This window comes from Notothenia rossii (genome assembly GCF_949606895.1).
Source record: "Notothenia rossii genome assembly, chromosome: 9".
NCBI classification, from domain to species: Eukaryota; Metazoa; Chordata; class Actinopteri; order Perciformes; family Nototheniidae; genus Notothenia; species Notothenia rossii.
In genome coordinates this window covers 49,480,032-49,504,822 of record NC_136907.1, presented here as the reverse complement: position 1 = coordinate 49,504,822, position 24,791 = coordinate 49,480,032, and the positions used below count along the sequence as shown (strand labels likewise).

General features: G+C 40.8%; 1 protein-coding gene and 1 long non-coding RNA gene across 3 annotated transcripts in view; one reads left to right on the top strand and one right to left on the bottom strand.

Annotated features, from left to right (window-relative positions):
* Positions 1 to 2,038: 2,038 nt before the first annotated feature.
* Positions 2,039 to 24,791, top strand: part of LOC307017992 (uncharacterized protein) — a 46,016-nt gene continuing 23,263 nt past the window's right edge. For both annotated transcript variants that reach the window (XR_013802318.1, XM_079648000.1), the window contains exons 1-2: positions 2,039 to 2,209; positions 2,486 to 2,598. Coding sequence is in view for 1 of the 2 variants with exons in the window: in XM_079648000.1 (XP_079504126.1) it covers positions 2,201 to 2,209; positions 2,486 to 2,598 (122 nt within the window). In the remaining variant the exon portion in view is untranslated. The remainder of the gene's footprint in view (positions 2,210 to 2,485; positions 2,599 to 24,791) is intronic.
* Positions 3,732 to 6,012, bottom strand: LOC307017993. Its single transcript, XR_013802319.1, has 2 exons — positions 5,187 to 6,012; positions 3,732 to 5,083 (listed from the first exon to the last, which is right to left on the bottom strand). It is a non-coding gene; the product is annotated as an uncharacterized lncRNA (long non-coding RNA).

Sequence of the window (24,791 nt, the reverse complement as noted above, 5' to 3'; positions counted from 1 at the left end):
ATTGAATCCCCCTCTGGTTCTTCTGCTGAAAGAGGGAGTAACAGACAGGAGAAAGGGTTATACACACCTATATAGCACACCTATTGGATGGGAAATTGCCTTGGGGAGATAAGGTGTGGTCTTTGTTCCCAACTGAAGTTATGGAACTTTATTATTTGTGAGTTTAACAAAGTATGACAAATGGCATCAGTAACAGATGTGATATGAATTTCTATAAAGTTGTCTCACATTCTTGGTCATATTTTATATACAGTATGTAATTAGTATAACATGTCCAGTAAGTATAAAGTGTTTCCTAATACTGTGTATTCAACCACTATGGTATAGTGCAGGGCAGTGGCGGCTGGTGGAAAATATTTTTGGTGGGGCTGTTGATATAGTGAGTAAAAACATTTTTTTTGGGAGAAATTACCCCTTAAATTGGGACTTCTGGTGATGTAATGGCCCCATAAAATCGTGGTTCTAGGGCCAGGAACAACCAGGCTGAGTCGGGCTGAGTATGCTAAACTAACTGCGGTCAAGCCAGCCTCCACTCGGGAAAATCTAGTCGTGAGATTGCGGTGCGCGAATATCCTATGCATTACGGTTGAGTCAAAAAAAATCCTCCCTCTGTGTTTAGATGAGAATAAAACAAAAACTGTCCAGTATCAAAGACTCATTTCAATTCAGGGTGATAGCAGGACATCCCATCTAGTCACTCAGAAAAAATCAGGACATTCTGATGTGGAGTTTCAAAATAAAAGACCTTTGAAATCTCTATTGTATGAGCTATCATCCCTGTTTTTAGATGAGAATTAAAAAGAAACTGTCCAGTATCATAGATCCATCTCACTCCAGGTTGATAGCAGGACACCCCATGTAGTCACTCGGAAAAAATCAGGACATTCTGATGTACAGTTTCAAACTAAAAGACCTTTGAAGTCTTATATATGAGCTATCATCCCTGTCCCCAAAGGTCTTTTATTTTGAAACTGTACATCAGAATGTCCTGATTTTTTCTGAGTGACTACATGGGGTGTCCTGCTATCAACCTGGAGTGAGATGGATCTATGATACTGGACAGTTTTTTGTTTTATTCTCATCTAAAAACAGGGATGATAGCTCATATATGAGATTTCAAAGGTCTCTTATTTTGAAACTCTAAATCAGAATGTCCTGATTTTTTCTGAGTGACTAGATGGGATGTCCTGCTATCACCCTGAAGTGAAATGAGTCTTTGATACGGGACAGTTTTTGTTTTATTCTCATCTAAACACAGAGGGAGGATTTTTTTTGACTCTACCGTAATGCATAGGATATTCGCGCACCGCAATATCACGTGAGGGCTGGCTTGACTAGGTTTTTCCGAGTGGAGGCTGGCTTGACCGCAGTCTAAACTAGAGAGAGAATCGCTGTCAAGGGGGCTACAACTACAACAAGATGAACATATTTGACCTTGATTTAATTGTAATACACGTTTCAAAATGATGCCGAAGTAACAACATACTGATACCGGATAGTAAAAACCATGAATTAAGGCTTTGACAAGTCTGCAGACAGACGGCAGGCGAAAAACCTTTTAAAATGCGTGTTTTCTAATGGAGATTTGGCTAAGCTAACGTTGTAAATGCTCCGACCGTCCACACTCACAACAACGGCCTATACAGACATAAATAAACCAGCGACTGTATTCTCCATGACAAAGACAGTATGTGGTTTGTACTTTTTTAACTTTTGTCTAGTTTCTGAACAGATATGAAGAGCTGTGAGCTCTGAGTGCTAAGAGCTAACAGCTGTGTTGGTTTTCTGGGGAGCTCATTGAAGATGACGTCACGGCTCCGCCTACACTGCGTTACTATAGAGAGCCGCAGTGACGCGTCCTTAAACCCGGAAGTAAACTTCTTCCGATTCCTTCGTCTAATACGCAATGCTTGACCTTTCGCAAAGCCACGCCCCTAAATGCCCGTTGTCCAATCATATTCGATCACGTGCGCGGCTCCCTGTGGAAGTCCGACAAGCTTAGCGTTCAAATTAATTGCGAAAATGGTCAAGCGTTGTGCTTATGGTCTTTGCAAATCGGATAGCAGATATCCCATAAGCTTAGAGGGGGAGGGGGAGGGGGTGATATTTTACCCGTTTCCTAAACCCAAAACCCAAAACCCGAGAGGAGAGATGCCGCCAGTGGATAAAGAAATGCGGCAGGCCCCATGCCCAGCTGAATATGGCGAAGGTAAATACGTGCTAACGTAGCTAGCTAGCTAGCAAAGATTACATTCACAAATTAACTAACTAATTTAATTAACTAATTTCACTAACTAACGTTAGCTAAAGTCACACGACTACAGCTGTAAGCTGTGTGCTTCTAGGTCGTTTTGACCATGTATATCACTTGATGCATAATAATGTCTGAACAGCTGAGCTCCGTTATTAGTCTACCTGTGGTCAAAATACAAACAAGAAAGCCAACAGGCAATCATTCATTTATATTTTGCTTTAATCTTTGTAGCATTTTGTTAATGGAAAGCCTACTGCCGACTTCCCTAATCCTGCTGCACAAGTGGGCACCCCGACCCCCACAAAGGAACAACAAGGTGGATGCAGAAAGCCACCAAGGAAACGGTAGTTAACTTTAGACAAACTACAACATTTAATGCCTCTTGTGATTGTATTGTTTTACTCCAAAATAATAATAATAATTCCGTCGAATTTGACATACAGCTCATGTGGTTTTTCACTCTTGCACTGCGTCCTGTATGCAAGTGCCTCTATTGATGTTGTGCCTCCCTCTTTTCTAATGTTTATACTGTGGATATAACCCTCCATAGCGTATTGTAGCCCCTTTTGTCGGGACCTGGAGGATATTGCTGCGTTATTGCTCCAAAATGAGTCTGTTAAGGCGACTCCGACGTTACGGAGACCCTCCATTATGGCTTTGTTTAACGCATCTGGCTCTCAGCTTGTCGGACTAGCAACAGTAACCAAGGGGGGGCGTGGCTTTGCGAAAGGTCAATTTCTCCATAGGATTTTGGAAAATAGCTCGAAATAAGGTCTGTGGTTGACACATATTTAAGAGATGGATCACGTTTTGTTCAGCTGGATAATATCCACATGTCAACCCTACTTTTATAATTTTTGAATAATAAATCTAGTCGGCAGAAGCAAAATGCTAACGTTATGCTATAAACGAACTACAAGCCAGTACAGCAGCAGGGTCGCACGACTTCAACGTCACGCCAACTTAAGATCGTTTCAACTGACTTGCACTGAAACTGCACTTTGAAAACTTTAAATATATTAACATTTTAAACTGTATACCCCGGTTATCTAGGCCCGTTTTGTTTAATGTATACCACGTTTATCTAGGCCCTTTTTGTTTTATGTATACATGTCACACTGTGGGAAACGATATTTCGATATTTCTGGATGTATAACACATGTAGAATTTTTGACAATAAAGCTGAATTTGACTTTCGCGGGCTTGCATATTTTAACAAAGCTTTTCATTTTAGCCACACTGAATTTAACTAGAAGTCATGGCTGTGTCAATTACCAGTCTGATATCGTTTTACAAAGATGACAAGAAGAGTGTAGATAGAGGAGAGAACCACTACAAGTCAGGACACGTTACAGTGAAGCCTAGATGAAGGTGTGCTGACAAGGTTTATAGTGTCGGTGAGTAGTGATAGCAAGAGTACCGTTAACCTTTTAAGACCGAGTTAATTTATTCACATTAATTCCCATCAACAAATCAATTGTATGTGTCACATGAAATCTTTATTAGGCAAGGCAAGTTTATTTATATAGCACTTTTCAACACAAGGCAATTCAAAGTGCTTTACAAAAAATGAAAGACATTAAGAAAATGGCATTTAAAATCAGTCATTAAAAAGAAAAGCTAATAAAATAAACATTAAAAGAAAAAATACATGGATAAAAGTTACAGTGCAGTCTAAGATATTAATAGTTCAATTAAGAGCAGCGACAAAAAGAAAAGTCTTCAGCCTGGATTTAAAAGTAGTAAGTTGCAGCGGACCTGCAGGTTTCTGGGAGTTTGCTCCAGATATTTGGAGCATAATAACTGTACGCTGCTTTACCATGTTTAGTTCTGACTCTTGGGACAGAAAGCTGACCAGTCCCTGAAGACCTGAGAGATCTGGATGGTTCATCATTTAGCAGGAGGTCAGAAATGCATTTTGGTCCTAAACCATTCAGTGCTTTATAAACAGCAGCAGTATTTTGAAATCTATTCTTTGACACACAGGAAGCCAGTGTAAAGACTTCAGAACAGGAGTGATGTGATCCACTTTCTTAGTGTTAGTGAGGACTCGAGCAGCGGTGTCCTGAATCAGCTGCAGCTTTCTAATAGATTTTTTAGTGAGACCTGTGAAGACACCATTGCAGTAGTCCAGTCTACTGAAGATAAAAGCATGGACACGTTTTTCCAAATCCTGCTGTGACATTAGTCTTTTAATCCTAGATATGTTCTTTAGGTGATAGTAAGCTGATTTAGTAACTGTTTTAATGTGACTGTTGAAACCAATAACTAATTTAACCCGCTGACAAGAGAGCCTACCTCCGAAGATCGTGACTGGCTGAGGGACAGACTCGGGGGCAGGTTCTCAGGAATTTCTTGGCTTCTCTCCCCCGAGCCAGAAGAGGAACACTACAGCTTGGAAACACTTACTGTTCCTGAAATTATCAAATCTGTTGGGCATCAGGGACCTGAGGCAATTGTGGCAAGCATGGCATTGTCTGAAGAGCAACAGAGGGCAATTCAGGTGGCTACCACTGGTCAGCGAACCAGCCCAAACTGGCATTTGTTCAGGAAAGGAAGGTTGACTGCCAGCAACTTTGGAGCTGTCCTGAGGTCAAAGCGTGTGACTGCTTCCTTTATTGCCAGGGTGCTAAGGCAACAACAGGCCCTTGATGGTGTTTTGTCTGTACAGTGGGGGACTATGAATGAATGTGAGGGCGTCAGGGCATTCACCACTGCAACTCAGATGCAGGTCCATGAGTCAGATTTGTGGCTCTCCCAATCAGGAATGTTGGGGGCATCTCCAGATGGTCTGGTAGGGTCTTCCGCTGTGCTTGAGGTAAAGTGTCCCTATGGAGCAAGGGAAATGACAATTAGTGAAGCATTGCAAATCAAGGGCTTCTTTGTCAGTAAGGAAGGAGAAACATTCAGCCTGCGTGAGGAATATCCTTACTGGCACCAAGTGCAAGGTCAGCTTCACCTCACTGCAAGAAAGAAGAAGAAATAATAAAATTGTGAATTGTTTTTAATTTACATTTACTCGCCTTTGCAATGTTGTGGTTGTTAGAGTGTTAGGTTTTCTGTCAGCTCGTCTGTTGGGAAGATATAAAATATAGTTTCATGGAAGTCACACCGTCACATATACTGTAAGAGCATTAAGACATACAGTACATAGGCTAAAACAAAACATCTAAAGATATAACCTTGCACTTTGATAAGTCTCGTGAACATTTTCAGTATTTTGACATTTTTATAGATGAAAATTGAACTAAAGAAATAAATGGTAGATTAATCCATATTGAAAATAGGTGTCAGCTGCTACACTAATTATAATAGTTATATTTCTTAATTAATTAAGATAAGATATTACTGTATTGATCGCAATTTGGAAAAATGTTTGTGTTGCAGCAGCATAACAAGAAAAACAAAATATAAGTTATTATATATACAAAAGTATGTGAGGGATGGAATATTAAATTGAATATAAATGTAAAATGTACATGTGATTTTACGTCCAAGAGAAGCTATGGAGCAGAGAGTTCTCTGCCAGCCAGAGGTGATTTGTTATTAGTTCAATATGTCAAACTGATTTCCCTGACTACAATCTTTAGTTACATGGTGAAACGTTATGCTGCTTGTACTAATAAGACTTATCATATAAGCCACACAGGTTTTAATAGGATTTGTTCATTATCTTTACTTGTGTTGCGGTCTTTTCAGCAGCGCCATCTCTATAACGGCGATACAGTCACTACCCATTATTTACATTTCACCGTGACATGGACAAAAATGTAACGTCAGCTTACCTCATGGCACGAATCCAGACTCTCCTTTGGAAAACATTGGCCGGGAAACGATAGAACAAGCACGTTTCATGCGAAGACCTGTGGCTGCAACCCGGAGCAAAGCAACAAACCATTGCGTAGCTAACTAGTAGCGCTAGCTTTAGCTAACGTTAGCCAACGAAACGAACTGCCGAGTAAAATTGGAAAACACTGGTAATTAATTATTCTATAATTTGTAAAACTACGGTGTTAAAAACGACAATTTCAAAAATACAGATTCTAATGGTCAGATATAGATATACAGATACTAAAGATAGGCAGGTACTTGCTTTTAAGCAGAACACAGGGGAGAAAAAAACTTAGCGGAAGTGTTTACGTGTTCGGCGTAATGACGTACAACGGCCTCGACAATTTCTGTAGTCCTATTCAGCCATTCGGTAACAACCATCGTTTTTCAGACACGTAAACTCTTCAAAAATCCCCAGTGGGGTCACTGCTGATGTATTTAATGTCGTAGAACAAAACGTCAATTACCTCTTAAATTTGTGTCAACCACAGACCTTATTTCGAGCTATTTTCCAAAACCCTATGGAAAAAATGCATTGCTTTTTGAGGAAGGAACCGGAAGTGCTAAAAATGCTAACTTACTTCAGGGTTTTACGACGCGTCACTGCGGCTCTCTATAGATACTACCCCAGTTCCTCACGAGTCTAAAAAACAACTCACGTCAACGCACGTAAGCAACGTGGGCGCCGAATGAGCGCCCTCGTGACCAAAATATTTGACGGCGCTGATTGGCTGAAATTATGTTTCGGCGGCACAGTTTACTATTGAGACTTTTGCAACGTGCTGGTTGCTGCTGTTTGGCTCGGGGGCAGCGCCCCGTAATGATAAACTAATGCCAAGGGCAAGGCCAGGCAGGAAACATGTGACTTATCAGTAACTTTAGACATCGTAACACAATTTTTTAAGATTTTATTGTATATTATACATTTTACTGATACCAATTGTATGATATTTACCTTGTTCATTAAAAATAAAATATATAAAATATATATATTTTTAAAATATATATATTTTTTTATATATTTTTTTTAATTTAATATATTTTTTTATATATTTTTTTTGTATGTGGGAAGAGGTGGGGTGGCGCCCCTAGCGCCCCTATGGGCCGGCCACCACTGGTGCAGGGGTCGGCAACCCCTGTCACTGGCACGCGGCACCGTAACCAGTGGCACACTAGGAATAAGTGGAATAAGTGTGTAAAATATTTAAATTGTATTTTCGGATCCTGAACGAGACCGCCGCCAGAGCGCGTCTCCCCGTTACCTGCAGAAGGAAGCCATGCACGCAACGCAGCCCCGCTCTCTTTAACTCCAGGTGACTTTCTGTTGCTTTCCTCCGTGGTGCAGTGCTGATCGTTTCATCACGGAAGAAAGCACTTCACTAATTGCCAGTAGCGTGGCGTGGGAAAAAAATTAGGGGAAGCCAACAATACGTCCTTTCTTTTGGGGGGGGGGGGGTGCAGGACTTACACACGCCTGTTATCTGACCGACAGGTCCGCACGCACTCTCCAGCCGAAACTCTAATAAGCATTCATTCACAAACTAAATCAGGAGACCTTTAATGTTTTACGTCCGGTTCGCTCCTTTGTTCCTCGCTGTACACAGCTCAAGTTTGGGCATTGGCCTGTCATCAGATTGTATTTGTTGTTGCTGCTGCAGCGGAAGTTTAGTACAATTCTTTTTGATTAAATACTCCAAATCTTCACCCTCCATAATTGCACTTGCTTCAGTTGCTTGCTACTTTCTAACGGCGGTGAGAGTGGTGCAGTGACGCTATCTATCTTCTATCGATTAGATTTATGATTCGAAATTATAAAAGTAGGGTAGACATGTGGATATTATTCGACTGAACAAAACGTGCATTTACCTAACAGGTTCGTTTTCCACTGACCTTTTTTCGAGCTATTTTCCAAAATCCTATGGAGAAATCCCATTGCTTTTTTGTAGAGGGAAACCGAGCGCAGTTTACTGTACTTCCGCTTTTTGGGACGCGTCACTGCACCACTAAGTTGATGCGATTTGATTGGATTGTGAGGCAAGGGAAGCAAGCCGCCTCTGGCTTCCCTTGGCATGGCCCTGACCAATCCCAGGTTGGCAGGGGCATGACGTGAGCCTCATCTGATTGGTCAATCCCTCCATTTTTTTTCACCAAGGGAAGGACATTTCGGCTGGCCTCCTCTCGCAACAGAGAGTGCAATCTACTGTTTCACCATAACGTCTAGAGGGGCGCTGTTTCACTCTTTGTAAAATACTCAATGAGAATGGGGGAGAGACGGGCCGGCAACAACACACAACAAAGAATTTCCGAAACTAAACGAAGTGTTTTTATTTATTTATTAAAGTTATAACTACAATCCGAAAAAACAGGGGAAGCCTGGCTTCCCTTGGCCTCCAGGAGAAAAACGCCACTGCTAATTGCAGCACCCAAAAGGAGCTGTACAAATGCCGCAGTTTTTGCGTGGCTGTGTATTTAGTTGAAAGCCCAGTGGCGATCTGCTCATCTCTCATCGAAATAATTTGCTACAAAGGGGCGGACTGGCCATCTGTGTGTTGAACTTTCCTGTCGGCTCCCAGACCGTAGTCGAGGAGGGCAGAAGCAACAAGCTTCAGGTTCAATAACTCACTTTAGCTTAATGACTGGAGAGAGGCGAGTTCTTCTTTGGAGGCCGTTGCATTTATTTAGCTGTTCTTCTGTTTCACAAAATACATCACAGACCTCGGTTTTTCTGCTTCCTCGTTTCACTTCCAGAAACATACACACGTTCCCTCACTGTCGCTCTACCATCCACAAACACACATGCACAAGCCACACCCCTCTCTCTCTCTCTTAAAGGGACAGCAATCTCATCTCACTCTGCATGACCCTAATATCATAACATGTGTGCTCTGGAAAATCACAGAACGGACGATCGTCCTTATTATTATGCCGTTTAAACCAATTATTTAAATGTGTTAAATTCGGCATCATGTAAGTTGCGCTGACAGGTCCACACACTGCTTCCCTTCAGCGAGGCTCCCCCGCCCTCCTCCCGATAGTTCACGAGCGTCAAGCTCCTCAACCGCCCCCCTCCCCCCCCCCGTTGATAATTCTCGATCGTTGGCACGCTGATCAATTTTTTTTTTTAAATGGCACCTCATATCAAAAAGGTTGCCGACCCCTGGTATAGTGTATGGTACTATGGTATGGTATCCTAGCTTAAATCTGTTATCTGTAAAGTTTAACGTTCCCTAAATCTACTAATTTAGGGATAATCCACTGACATCCTTTAATACACATGTTAATTTGAATCAGATGTAATGATAATATCCGCAATATAAATCTTTAAACTTCTTCTTACCTTTAAAAGTCCGTCACGAACGGTCTATTATGCTGCAACTCTACAGCTCTGCTAGCCTTGGCGCTAACTTCCGGGGAACGATTGAGAGGCTCCACAATCCGCCATTGCTGTAAAAAAGTGGTCCATTGGAGTGAACGGAGATGACGTAACTCTCAGTCTATATGGCGCTGCACAAACCACCCACTGAACAGATTACCCAAGATCCTCAGTTTGAAGCTCGTTGATTGGATGTTTTAGCCGCAATGCATGTTGGGATATGATGTTAATGCGATATGATATCCGAAAACATTTAAAAAAAAATAATAATAATACTTTATTCCGAGTGTTCTTGCTTTTCTCTTTGGAAGTCATCACATACAGTGGGGCAAAAAAGTATTTAGTCAGCCACCAATTGTGCAAGTTCTCCCACTTTAAAAGATGAGAGAGGCCTGTAATGTTCATCCTAGGTACACTTCAACTATGAGAGACAGAATGGGGGGAAAGAATCCAGGAAATCACATTGTAGGATTTTTAATGAGTTAATTGGTCAATTCCTCTGTAAAATAAGTATTTGGTCACCTACAAACAAACAAGATTTCTGGCTCTCACAGACCTGTAACTTCTTCTTTAAGAGCCTCCTCTGTCCTCCACTTGTTAACTGTATTAATGGCACCTGTTTGAACTCGTTATCAGTATAAAAGACACCTGTCCACAACCTCAAACAGTCACACTCCAAACTCCACTATGGCCAAGACCAAAGAGCTGTCAAAGGACACCAGAAACAAAATTGTAGACCTGCACCAGGCTGGGAAGACTGAATCTGCAATACAGATGGAGCACTGAATTTCAGACTCCAGTTTACAGAGGCGCGGGAAGGTATTTTGAGTGGGGGTGCTGAGGTGCTGGACTCCAGTGAACACTATTACGGGCACTATAGAGCACGCACAAAAAAACTCCCCACACGCAAACACACAGTAAACCTGCGACTGTTACAATGAAGGCTCGATAATCAGCTCACAGCATATAGGCAGGGGTAAAGTGCTATTTTTTACGAGTGGGGAGCGGACCTCACCTCCTCTAGGGGGGTCCGGGGGGATGCTCCCCCGGGAAGATATTTTTTAAATATTGAAGTTAAAAGCATCAATCTGGTGCACTTTGAGAGCAACATTAAGAGATCTATGGATACATCTCTCAACACCCAGATGAAACACAACTGTAAGCAGATGTTATTTTTCTTTATGGATATTTTACAAATCACTCCCCTTTCAAACTGTATTCTTGTTTTACTGCCATATAGTATTTCATAATTGTTTTTCCTTTATTCTCTTATTTTTTTAATAACTATAATGATCATATGAAGGTGTGCCGCGGAAATAATCTTTTGAATAATTTTTGACCAAACCGTTTGAGACCCACTGAGATAACTTAGACTAAAGTTAACTATCTAAACCAGCGATACTCAACCCGCGGCTCGCGAGCCGCATGCGGCTCTTTTAAGACTAACTGCGGCTCTTTTAAGTCCCACTTAAAAAATAAAAAATAAAAAAAAAATCTTTGAAAAACGAAAAACAAAGTCAGAAGAATTCATCAACATTTCATTATCACTCACAAGTCACACATCAGTCGTCGCCCCTCCCCCTCTGAATAGCCAATCAAATATTATGTCAGGTTTCGCGCTCTGATTGTTTCGCGCGAGATAATTGCTACGTCACACTGGGAAAACTATAGACAAGTTTACGCGCCAAAACACGGGTAGCGCCATGACACTACACAAATGCACTTCATTTCCGCCGGAAGTCTTTTGCACAGCGTCTGTCGGTGTAAACCGATGTAAACAGTCAGACGGGCACTGGTGTAAACACAGCGATTTCGATGCTAACAGTGATGCTAGCTTGGGAACACGATTCTACTTCTTTGACTGGAGATGGCGTTAATCTCCCCCACCCGAATTCAGTGCAAAACTGGGAGGATAACATGACGACGTGGCCCAGCATAAAACCAAAATAAACTGCCTTATTTAGGTCATGCCCACAGGAGCCAACAGTTGTCTGTTGTTTACATAATGCACAATTTACATGATCTCTTTATGCTGTGCAATATATCATATTTGCCTGTACTGTTTGAGTGAAAATAAAGTTTGATGTAATTTAATTTCATTATTGCACTGTTATTGCATTATTGCATTTCATATGTTCCTTAGAGTGCTACAATTTCTTTTAACACAGTTCATCATTCATATTAAGCTCATACTGTACATAAATAACACTGAATTAATTAATTGTTGAGAGGAAACTAAAGAAATGGCTTCAACAAGAAAGATCACATGTTTAATCCTAACAGGTATTACAAATTAAAATATAAAAGCAGCCCACACAATTACATCACTATGAAAATATTCATATATAATATTAAAAAATACAATGCATGCAGTATTTGTTGTGTTTATCTGTATTTAATGAACAACATGGCTGGGTGCTGGGTGCTGGTTTGTGGTCGTAGCACTCTCTATCTAACCACTCGTTCAGGTGCTTTCTCGAGTGATTGCAACCAACTACCGCACACGTAGTTCCCGAACCACTTTTCTTCATGTTGTAATTGTTATATCCTCTTTGTCTCTGCGATATCAGTGCTTTGTCGGCACAACGGAGCTAGCTAGCAAAACAAACCCAGTCCGCCAAAACGGAAGTGCATTGCATCGAAGGGAGGAGTTCAGGATGTAGAGCGGAAACGGCTCAATAACTTGTGTATACAGCACTATGCAAAAATGGCTACGACTAAACGGAAATATGAAGAGGAATATCGAACATTTAAAGAGGACTGGGAACTGGAGTTTTTCTTCGTCTCCACCGGTTCGGGAAAATGCACCTGCCTGCTTTGTGACAACATCATTTCACAATTTAAAAGGTCCAATTTGCAGCGCCATCACGACACAAAACACCCGAAGTTTAGTACCGACTTTCCGAAAGGTGGAGAGCTGAGGGCGGAAAAGCTGGCTAGACTCAAACAGAACCGAACTGCTCAAAAAAACTTTTTCCACACTAATACGAGTGAAAGAGCGACAGAGGCATCCTACAAAATCACACATGAACTGATGAAAAAGATGAAGCCATATACTGATGGAGAAATGGTGAAGGACTGCATACTGCTGGCTTGTTCAACGTTGTTTCCTGAGAAAAAAGACCTGGAACGAGAGGCCAAAAAAATGCAACTGTCGGATTCTACTGTAGCTAGGAGGGCATCAGACATTTCAGAGAACATTGCACATACTCTTAAGGACAAACTGTCATCCGCTGAGTTTGTCAGCCTTGCAATGGACGAAAGCTTGGATGTCAATGACACGCCACAATTACTAATCTTTATCCGGGCGGTCAACAGTAAGCTTGACATTACAGAGGAACTGCTTGACATGGTTTCACTGAAAAATGGAACAACGAGCATTGAAATAAAAAACGCTGTGCTGGAAACATTACAGAAGTTTAACATTGGCCCAGAAAAAATCACAGCATTCACGACAGATGGCGCACCGGCGATGCTTGGTAAGAGGAACGGAGCCGTGGCCTTGCTGAAAGAGACTCTTAAAAACGGCGGGGTTGCTGCTGAGGGTATTTTCTCATACCATTGTATTGTGCATCAACAAGCCTTGTTTGCTAAGTTCAAATGTCTGAATGAAGTGATGGCAAATGTAATCGAAGTGGTTAATTATATCAGGGCCCGTGCAAGAAACCACTTAAATTTTAAACTGCTGTGTGAGGAGTTTGACACTCACTATGGAGATTTGGTGTTACACACCGAGATCAGATGGCTGTCTAAAGGACGTATGCTTGTACATTTAATGGACTTGATTGAACCCCTGAAAGCCTTCATTGTCGGCCAAGGGGAGACTTCCCGATTTTCCTTTTTGGATGATAAAGAGTGGGTGCTGTCTGTTGCGTTCCTGTGTGACATTACGCAGCACTTGAACGAACTTAATCTCAAGATGCAGGGAAGAAACAAGACCGTGTATGAGCTCTACACGGCTGTCAAAGTATTTTCTGACAAACTGGATGTACTCGACCAAAGTGTCCGTGGTTCTGATTACCGTTTCTTCCCCACCGTGCAGAAAGTGATGGCGAGGCATGCAGACGCTCTCCTGACCTGTCAATCTCAATTCTGTGAGGTGCTAACTGAGCTCAAGCAAAACTACACATCCAGATTCCACGACTTCAAGGACCATAGCAATATTTTTCTACTTGTGAAAAACCCATTCCTGATTGAAGTCAATGAAATGAAGCAAATAAGCAACCAGCTCGGACTTGTGCAGCTTCAAATGGAGTTCGTGGAGTTAAAGAGCTCAGATGAACTTCAGCGTCAATTTCGGATTACAGATGTCGTGGACTTTTGGAAACTGGTGGGGCATCTACCAAATATCTCCAGACTGGCAAGACGCATCATCTCAATGTTTCCGTCCACATACCGGTGTGAAGCAGCATTCTCTGCGCTCACAAAAATAAAATGTCGCAACCGAAACAGATTGAGTCTGCAGCACACAACAGAGGCCCTCCGGATCGCCGTTTCCAGCGCAGAGCCCGACTTCAAATCACTTGTGCGGCAGAAGGAGTGTCAGAAATCACATTGAGTGTGAAGTAAGGTCAACATTACTCTTCTGACAACCCCTGCTGTGTATAATCTGCTGTTATATGGACTGTGATTATCAGTAAACATGCTGTCTGTTATCTGTTGTTTTGTGTGTTTTGTGGTTGCAGTGAAAATAAGAAATCACAGTTATTGCACTGTACATTATGCTTTTCATTCTTAAGTAACATATTACTATTATCCATATTCTCAAATGCATAAAGGTTTCAGGGAGGAAAGGAGCGTTTTTGGATTGTGGCTCTTGCAAAAATATTTTTTCGTCAATGTGGCTCCTGATTAGGACAAGGTTGAGTACCACTGATCTAAACACTCAGAGAGTCCTTTAGCTCACCTGAGCCTCTCAGTCTGAGAAGATAGCTCTCCTCCAGCTTGTTGTGGAACAAACAGCTCCGTATGTCCGTTAGTGCAGCTAGCCAGATGCTAACAACACGGTCCCTGCTGCTGGCACCGGTCCCTCTCTCTCTTCCCCTCTCTCACACACACTAAATGCGCTATTTCCGCACACACACAGAGCCGCGAGCTTGAATGACACAAGCACACTTTTATTTCCATCCAACTCTCTGATTGGTCTGGTGTCTTGCCTCTGTTGCATTCACTGAACACGAGAAAATACAGTCTTGCCGTCCTTTCTAGTGTCTTGATGAGGTTCACGTAAAGCACGGTTAATGTATTATATTATTGAGGTAGAATTGTCCAGGGCTACAGAAAAAACATTCGGGGCAGGCCAAAATATCATTTTACCAACAATGTGGAATTTATTGGCTACATATTACACCGATTATGCACAGCGGGAGCAGCAATAACCGTCAAATAATAATTCAGACAGGGGAGCTCCGCACCCCCTGCCTGCCGCTAGGGGGTGCTGCAGCGCCCTCAGCACCCCCCTTCCCGCGCCCATGCCAGTTTACAGCTTCCTGCCTACCACCTTCCAAAGACCAGTATAGAGGAATGTTAAGCCCTCCCACTATTTTCCAAGAGGGCGTTGCCAGATTTTCAATTTCAGGTTTTAACCAGGAGATAGCGCTTCATTCACAAATACAGAAAGACAAGTTTTATGGACTTTCAGTTGTGTTTTGAAGAGCATTTGAACACATCAATATTTTAGATCAGGGGTCGGCAACCTTTTTGATATGAAGTGCCATTTAAAAAAATAATTGTTATCAGCGTGCCAACGATCGAGAATTATCAACGGGGGGGGGGGTTGAGGAGCTTGACGCTCGTCAACTATCGTCAACTATCAGCAGGAGGGCAGGGGAGCCTCGCTGCGGGGAAGCAGTGTGTGGACCTGTCAGCGCAACTCACATGATGCCGAATTTAACAAACACATTTAAATAATTGGTTTAAACGGCATAATAATAAGGACGATCGTCCGTTCTGTGATTCTCCAGAGCACACATGCTATGATATTAGGGTCATGCAGAGTGAGATGAGATCGCTGTCCCTTTAAGAGAGAGAGAGAGAGGGGTGTGGCTTGTGCATGTGTGTTTGTGGATGGAAGAGCGACAGTGAGAGAACCTATTGAGAGAACGTGTGTATGTTTCTGGAAGTGAAACGAGGAAGCAGAAAAACAGAGGTCTGTGATGTATTTTGTGAAACAGAAGAACAGCTAAATAAATGCAACGGCCTCCCAAGAAGAGCTCGCCTCTCTCTAAAGTGGGTTATTGAACCTGAAGCTTGTTGCTTCTGCCCTCCTCGACTACGGTCTGGGAGCCGACAGGAAAGTTCAACACACAGATGGCCAGTCCGCCCCTTTGTAGCATATTATTTCGATGATAGATGAGCAGATCGCCACTGGGCTTTCAACTAAATACACAGCCACGCAAAAACTGCGGCATTTGTACAGCTCCTTTTGGGTACTGCAATTAGTGAAGTGCTTTCCTCCGTGGTGAAACGATCAGCACTGCACCACGGAGGAAAGCGGCAGAATGTCACCTGGAGATAAAGAGAGCGGGGCTGCGTTGCGTGCATGGCTTCCTTCTGCAGGTAACGGGGAGACGCGCTCTGGCGGCGGTCTCGTTCAGGATCCGAAAATACAATTTAAATATTTTTGCACACTTATTCCACTTATTCCTAGTGTGCCACTGGTTACGGTGCCGCGTGCCAATGCTGGCACGCGTGCCGGGGGTTGCCGACCCCTGTTTTAGATCAACTAAAGTATATCTAATCTTGTAATTCAATAACATATAGTCTTTATATATTAAATAATCATAATAATAATGTAAATGTTTACATTACACTTCTTTATTTGTTATGCTCATACTTTAACCTTTACAATCGTTTGCTTTAATATGCAGTATATTTTTGTGTTTGCTTCCTCCTGCTCCCTTTCGGACACATACTGTATGATTTATTATTATTATTAATATGAAGATATTATTAAGATAAGATAAGATGTTACTTTATTGATTGAACATTTTAGTTTAGAATGTGCTGTCCCACGGTAATTCAGAAGGCTCACAGGTCACATTCCGACCATTATTTAAAACAATAGGTGCTTTCACACCGTCTACAGTTTGATTTGTATAGAGGGAGCTCTGTCAGTTTTCGAATTACCCATTGGCTTTCGGGGAGCCCTATTTTTCAGAGCACATCCTGCTACTAAATATGTCACACGCACGCTCTGTTGACTGGCGCAGCAGCGCGGATGCGATCAATTGCTATAAAAACACTCTTCTACTAATACAGACGGTGTCACTATGCCGGCGGATGTGGCCGTTGTTGAAGCCTCTTCAGGCTCCGCATCGGCAGGCCTCTCCCTCGGTGTGGAGCTGTCAAGCTCGACCCTAACGCCGCTTACAGCCGGCCAACTAAAAGTTGTTTTCCGTTCACGTTGTCATTTTTAGACTCCTTCGCTTCTTTGCTTGTGAATCCAAAAGCTGTGACGCTTGGATGTTTTCGTTTTGCCATATTTTTTTATCCAGAGTTAAAAAAATATCAATATGAACATTTCAAATAGCGCGCCGGCATCACCGCCATAACCATAGCCACGTAAGTAAGAATGCAGCGCCGCCACGTACAGATGGCAACACCCAGACATATTCACAAATATAAAACAAATATTCAGAAACTGTAATGAACAATAACTATTATTTATTTCAAGAACTGTTATTTACAGAAACTCAACATTTCTAATCTGTGTGACACAAATATGCACGATTGTTTTGGGCTCCCCCTATTTATCTCAAAGTCAGCCTTCAGGGGAGCTCCCTCCCTCTTCGGGGGAGCCAAGCTCCCCCTAGCTCCCCCCCATTTCGAACAGTGTCTGTGGCTGAATGGCCAGCGATTAGGTGCGGCGCATTTATCATAGGTGATCAGAGCTAACTGACTGCCGTCAGATTTCATTTAAAAAACAGATCTGATTTTAAGACTATTTCTGCGCTCATAAAGAATGATAAGAATAAGAAAATTGCGTATTGAACTGGTTTCATTAATTAGTGAGTTTATTTAACACTAGAACCGCCAATCGGGTCAATTTGTGTGATGTGTGTTGTGTGTGTGCAATGTAACTTTTTTTCAATAAAATATTAAAGTCTCCCAGTCCGTGACTTTTCCTGAAAGTGTGTTATGTAGCACCCTATGTTGTTAAAAATTGCATTCTAATAGCGGGATTTGACGGGTTTAGGTAGGCCTATACAAAAACCTCTGGCGGTTCTAGTGTTAAGGTAATTAGGTACAGTAGAAGCCCTTTTTATCAGTAACGAATTTAGCAGTTGAACATAAAAGTCAACTAACTGAGGGTCACTTGCAATGACAGTGTTGTGTCTAATTGTAAGCTTGTCACTCAGAGTAACCTACCGTTAATTTAGCTGCTGGAGAAGAAAGATCAGGGGGGGAGGGGGGGAGAGAGCTGTGGTTGATGGGCCATTAGTTGTGTAAATACACAGCTGAGAGCTGCCGTTTCATTCAGACTGTTAAAAAAACGGTAACAACGGACTATTTTTCTTACCGGATGCATGTCAATTTAAATCAATACATACAACTATTTTTTAAATCAATAAAAACATTTTCTAAATCCATAAAAGCATTTCAATTAATATTGGGAGTCATGTCGTTACTTTGTTGAGAATGTGGCCATGTAATAAGCGGGATAATTTGCAGCGACTTGTTCCTTATGGGGAAAATAACACCCTTCATCCAGATGAGGATCCCTCCGCTACACTTTGGGATCCTGATCGACCGACGAAGCTCCATTAAAATATACATATTTTTGGTGAATTACTGAGTTTAGGCACGTTAATAACGTTTTAATTAAGTTGAATACAGTATATTCATATGTGTCAGTGATTTCATGTCAATTCGGCGAACATAAACATAAATGATCGTGGTGAAGATGATGATTAAATTAGGATTAAAAATCGAGAGCCGGGCTGCATTTCCTCCCGTTCGTTTTTTTCGAATAACAAAATTATTTTGTTAAATAACAACATGGAGATGTTTTGTAAATGATTACATGTCTCTTATTTAGCACAGTAGTATGATATCCGTGACATATGGATCTTAACAAAGTTCCGCTGTACATTCAGCATACTGTATCTCACTTTATTTCACATGAGCTCCAGTGTGGAACCCCACTGCACACCCTGGTGGATCAATGATCCATTGCAGCTGGCTTCATTATAATTACATTTATCTATCACGGGGGCGGTCTCAAGTCAAGCTGGAGGTTTTCCCTTGAGCGAGGGCAGATCACGTACCAATCACGGCCCTCGCGTTTCAAACTGTCTGAAATGAATCGCTACATCTGTAGGTAAGCAGCTTGGTGTGAAAAAATCAACTGTGGGAGCAATTATTAGAAAATGGAAGACATAAAAGACCACTGATAATCTCCCTCGATCTGGGGCTCCATGCAAGATCTCACCCCGTGGGGTCAAAATGATCACAAGAACGGTGAGCAAATATCCCAAAACCACATGGGGGGACCTAGTCAATGACCTGCAGAGAGCAGGGACCAAAGTAACAAAGGCTACCATCAGTAACACACTACGCCGCCACGGACTTAAATCCTGCAGTGCAGTGCAGTGTCCCCCTGCTTAAGCCAGTACATGTCCAGGCCCGTCTGAAGTTTGCTAGAGAGCATTTCGATGATCCAGAAGAGGATTGGGAGAATGTCATATGGTCAGATGAAACCAAAATAGAACTTTTTGGTAAAAAACTCAACTAGACGTGTTTGGAATGCTGAGTTGCATCCAAAGAACACCATACCTACTGTGAAACATGGGGGTGGAAACATCATGCTTTGGGGCTGTTTTCCTGCAAAGGGACCAGGACGACTGATCCGTGTAAAGGAAAGAATGAATGGGGCAATATATCGTGAGATGTTGAGTGACAACCTCCTTCCATCAGCAAGGACATTGAAGATGAAACGTGGCTGGGTCTTTCAGCATGACAATGATCCCAAACACACCGCCCGGGCAACGAAGGAGTGGCTTCGTAAGAAGCATTTCAAGGTCCTGGAGTGGCCTAACCACTCCAGATCTCAACCCCATAGAAAATCTTTTGAGGGAGTTGAAAATCTGTGTTGCCCAGCAACAGCCCCAAAACATCACTGCTCTAGAGGAGATCTCCATGGAGGAATGGGCCAAAATACCAGCAACAGTGTGTGAAAACCTTGTGAAGACTTACAGAAAACGTTTGACCTCTGTCATTGCCAACAAAGGGTATATAACAAAGTATTGAGATGAACTTTTGTTATTGACCAACTTATTTTCCACCATAATTTGCAAATAAATTCTTTAAAAATCAGACAATGTGATTTTCTGGATTTTTTTTTTTCTCATTTTGTCTCTCATAGTTGAGGTATAGGCCTACCTAGGATGAAAATTACAGGCCTCTCTCATATTCTAAATACTTTTTTGCCCCACTGTAACTGCATTGTAATACACGGTTCGGCTGCATTAAATATTACACATCTGCCGTAGTTCTTTATTTATAGAGCCCTGATGAGAAGACTTCTGGACAAACAGGAGAACTGCAGCCAAAACTGAATATGTGACGTGGATCATAAATATATCAACAATTAAACAACATCTTGCATTTCTTTTCACAAAATACGTCTCCTTGCAGTATCAATAGTAATTCGGCTGAATTTTATATTTGATCCAATTGGTAGATAGGTTATATTACACCATAACGGTGCACAGCTGATAGAAAAGGACTTGTAGTTTTTAAAGATATTACTGATTTTCTTTGAATATAAGAATGTAAATACTGAGTTGAGAGAATAGTCAGGGGATTTGGGTGATGGGAGACACATCTATGGAATCACAATTTCAATAGCTTACCATTAAATTATGGATATACCTTTCTGTCTGTGATGTTTTACAAATCAGATATTAATGTATAGAAGTAAAACATGAGAAATAGTATAGCAATATACTGTAATATTATGTAAAAACATGAATAAAACTAGTAAACTACATATCTTCAGATGTTATACATACATAAGTGTCCTACACTAATAATGCAGTTATTATTAGTATGCTGTGTGTACCTTGTGTGCACCGCCTAGTGGTTAAAGCATGTTATTGAATTATTTTTGTTGAATAATGTTATTTGATGAAAAAAATATTAAGAGTACATACTTTCATAGGGGGAAAGTAGAAGGTCAATGATAGAAATATAGCATATATATATATATATATATATATATATATATATATATATATATATATATATATATATATATATATATATATATATATATATATATCAAGGAGATACTGCAAGTGATCTCTACAATAAAACAGTTTAGTGCTGGATGTACAAAGATATTAATATGAGGATGTGCAAAACAGACAAACTAATTAACCTTTATTTAAACATTTAAGAATACTTTAGGTTAAGGTCTTCTTTCAAATAAGAAAAAAGCTTTGGGGGTATCTACTATATCTACAGATAAATATATTAAGCCTGACAAAGTACTTAACGTCTAATATATTGCTTTCCTGCAATGTTAACTATGTTGATGCACTTATTTTAACTGATATTATACACATTAATTATACTCTTATGTATGTAGATAGGATAAGAAATGTGCAGAATATGACAGTTTAATGGTGGAGGCACACACACATATTGATAAATGTCTTGTAATGGACTGTTGCATAACTACACTTAGTTGTGTATATGATATGTCAATAAACCTTAGGAAATCTTGAAAGGGATGTGCAAAATAGCAATTATACACAGTTTTTAATTAACTATTAGTAGAGAATAACGAGTAATTAAAAGAGATCTGCAGATAAATGTTTAGTCCTCTCAAGCACCAACTATCAAATATCTCTCCTGATTGTTGGCACTTGACAATCACCTTTCCCTGAATTTTACTCAGGTGTAACTAAAGTCTGCTTTAAGGGTTGTTTATATTTCACATCATTAATCAGAATCTGCAAAGTAACTAAAATAAATGTTGTGGAGTAAAAATACCAGGTTAACCTCTGAATTGTAGTGGAGTAGAATTACAAAGTAACAATGACCTGTCATGTTGAGTCGGCCATGAAAGGCCAAATAAGGCGTGTCACGGCCGATGGTGCGGGACACACCAAATTGAGTTTGGGCGACAGGGCACGCTTCATCGTCCGACTAACGAAAACGGCCGATTTCGGCCTGGTGTGTCCGGGCCTTTAGAGGAAGTACAGAAACACGTAACTCTGGATTTGTTTTAATGTTTGTGGTGCAATAAACGACACAGCAGCTTTTTGGCATGTTAAAACTATTATTTTCTGCCTCGCTCATGAGAGTAACAGCTGGCGAAATTACAGCCTCGCCTACTGATTTCAAATGTGTGCTCTAAAATGATATTTATAAATGACTATTATCATTATTATAAGCAAGACAATAAATGGCAAAGATATGTAGAAAATAAACGTCTTTAAGATACGTTCATAAGAAACGTAACTTGGGAGAAAATATGTTTCTAGAAGATATATAGAACATTTTATTAATAAAAAATAAAAAAAAGAAGAAATTATGAATGAAAAGCGTATAGTAATCATAGATAACACAGCAGGGTCCGTGACAGTTTGTTTTCATCTGATTTAAAAAAAAACAAAGTCTTGGTTTTTAGAATATTAAACTTGTTTTGCCAAATTCATATGATAAATACAACTTTTAAGCTTGTAAAGGCATAATTACAAGCGGCAACTTAACGTCACAGTAGGCATAACAACAGCCGGTGTTCCTTGTGAGTGTTTTCCCGGGAAAAAAACACAATACACACAAAAGCGTCACAGATTATTTCGCGACGTAACTAGTAGTCTACAGTAGTGGATGGTATCAGTACTCCAAGTAGTTTTAAAAAATAATTAATTACGTTGTTTATAAATTAATCTGAGGGCCGCAAAAAAAGGAGATGGGGCCCGGATGCGGCCCCCGGGCCGCCATTTGCCCATCCCTGCCCTACAGTATTGATTGGATGAATACAAAGGGCTACCTTCGGATTGGAAAAGCAAAGCAAATGTTTAAATACCATTAACCTGAATTCTTTATATGCAGCAGGGGGCAAAAGTTACTTAGATTGTACAGAGGTCTATGAAAGATATGACCCTACTTTTTATTAATGTATTACGTCAGTAAACATGTTCCTAATAAATTCATGGTCTTTACAGTTAGTGTCAAGTCTTTTTCAATACAGAATAATGTTAATTTAGTTGATGATGGTCCCATCTAGAGTTAAAAAGATAATGAAACAGAGGAAGCTTTAGGGCGGGCCACCTTTGCTTGACATGACAATACCATAGTTGTCCTTGTTTTCTACTTACAACTTTAACTCTTCTGTTCTGTGTATTCAGTTCTTGAAAGGTAATTGTAGCTCCGATCTCCTGTTTCACTAATGGTTCAAAAAACAAGATGGCGACAGCCAAACCAAAGACTTCAAAACTAGTCCACACACTAATGAGTTACATCACATGCACTAAATTCAATCTATGGGTGCATATAACATTTCCAAATTACTTTTCAATGGGTATGGATGCAACACATTCTTTGAATCTTTTGTCCTAGATGTAACAGGTAAATAAAAAAGCTTTTATGTGAGGGTCTATTCTAGATGCTTGTCTGGGAGCTGAAGATCCTCGTCCCGGTCAAAAAGTTTGCTCACAGTTCACAGTTGGCCACAGGAGATCCGGGTGGATGAAGAGATCACATTCCTCTGGCAGGACACAGGAGAGGATGGAAGCCATTACATATAGCCCAACTTTTTTTGAGTAATGGCTTGAAAACACACTTTAATCATCCTGGCATTTATTCTGGCTTTATAATGTGAGACTATCTTCTGGTACGAGAACAAATATTTCAATAATGCTTGCTACTTCACAGTGAGGGGAGGGGAATAGAGAGAGACAATATGAGGCACGAAGGAGTTAAAATGAGACATGAAGTGTCTGGGATTCTGGGGGAAATAAACGTAATAAGACCACCCCAAGGCCTAGAGACTAAATGTACATACCGTGCAGATCCAGGCTTTATCTGTGGAAAATCTCCTAAACAATTTTTTGGGGGGCGGGGGTTCTCACTGCCATCACCAATACGTGTGTTATTCCGTACGGGTTTAGTATATTTACAGTTCTGTGAGCAAACACTAAGTAAATATTGCAAGAGGATTTAGATTCATCAGGACTATAGGGACAACAGCTGCCTGTTTATTTGCTTTGATGACATATTCAGCAGTCACCATTGACGCAAACTGTGATGTGAACAAGGGGTGCGAAGTGCAAAATACCTGGCAGACAACGTGAAGGGATCACAGTAAGGTGCACAATGTTCAATGTACAACTAAAAACACGTAAACAACTGAAAATAATTGTTTTTTTTCTGCTTTCCTTTCCAAACACAAGACCCATGATGACCCTTCAGACACACTTGCATGACATAACCATGAGAGAATATGCAATTTACAATCGTGTGAGATCCCTTTTAAGCCATTTTTGCAACACTTAAAGTGATACCTCAATCTACCACTATCCCTTTCTTATTAACAGAGAAGTTCATTCATTTAGTAAGCTAAAGCACCTAATCTGACTTTAGAAAGCAATTTAGACAGACCTGGGCAAACATGCAATGCTACAACACATGTTCTTATATACTCAGGTTATTGATTCCCCCATGCACTGCACATTTGTTTTGTATCCATTGAACTAATGTGTTTTTTTAAGGTGAAAACAACAATTTAAGAGCTTTGCACATGGCACACTTCGGTGAGGGTCAGAACAACGGATTAGCTCATACCAACACGTCCTCACTCCCAGGTCGGCCTATGTTGACGTTATGTCAAGGTCCCCTGTGTCGGCTTTTTCCAATGCAAGGGGGGCGGCCCTTAGCGTACATTTTCAACTTTCCGGGGTTGTCCATAGGCTTCTATATAGCTCCCTAGAAGTATGTTGACTTGAGATTGCGAGCGAAATGCTACCTGCAGATCCATTCTCACAGCGTTTATCAACTTTTTTCTTACTCAATATTAAGCCACACTTATTGTTTTTACTTCTTTATTTTAATTGAATAATGTAGGACTTTTGTTGCCGTCAGTTATGGGGAGAGTAGAGGCTCAGAATACTGAAATCTGTTTGTTTCATTGTTTTTTTCTTCTAATTTTGTATTCTTTTCTAAACCACACACTGTTATTTACTCAACAATAACACATAATTATCCTTGTGTTGGAGTCCCTCAGGACCGAGGGTCGGAGCAGCTCATAGTAGTATGCTTTAGAGAATTTTACACCCGGAAGTAAGTATTCTCTCCGCTTCGCTTGACAAACCCCGTGAT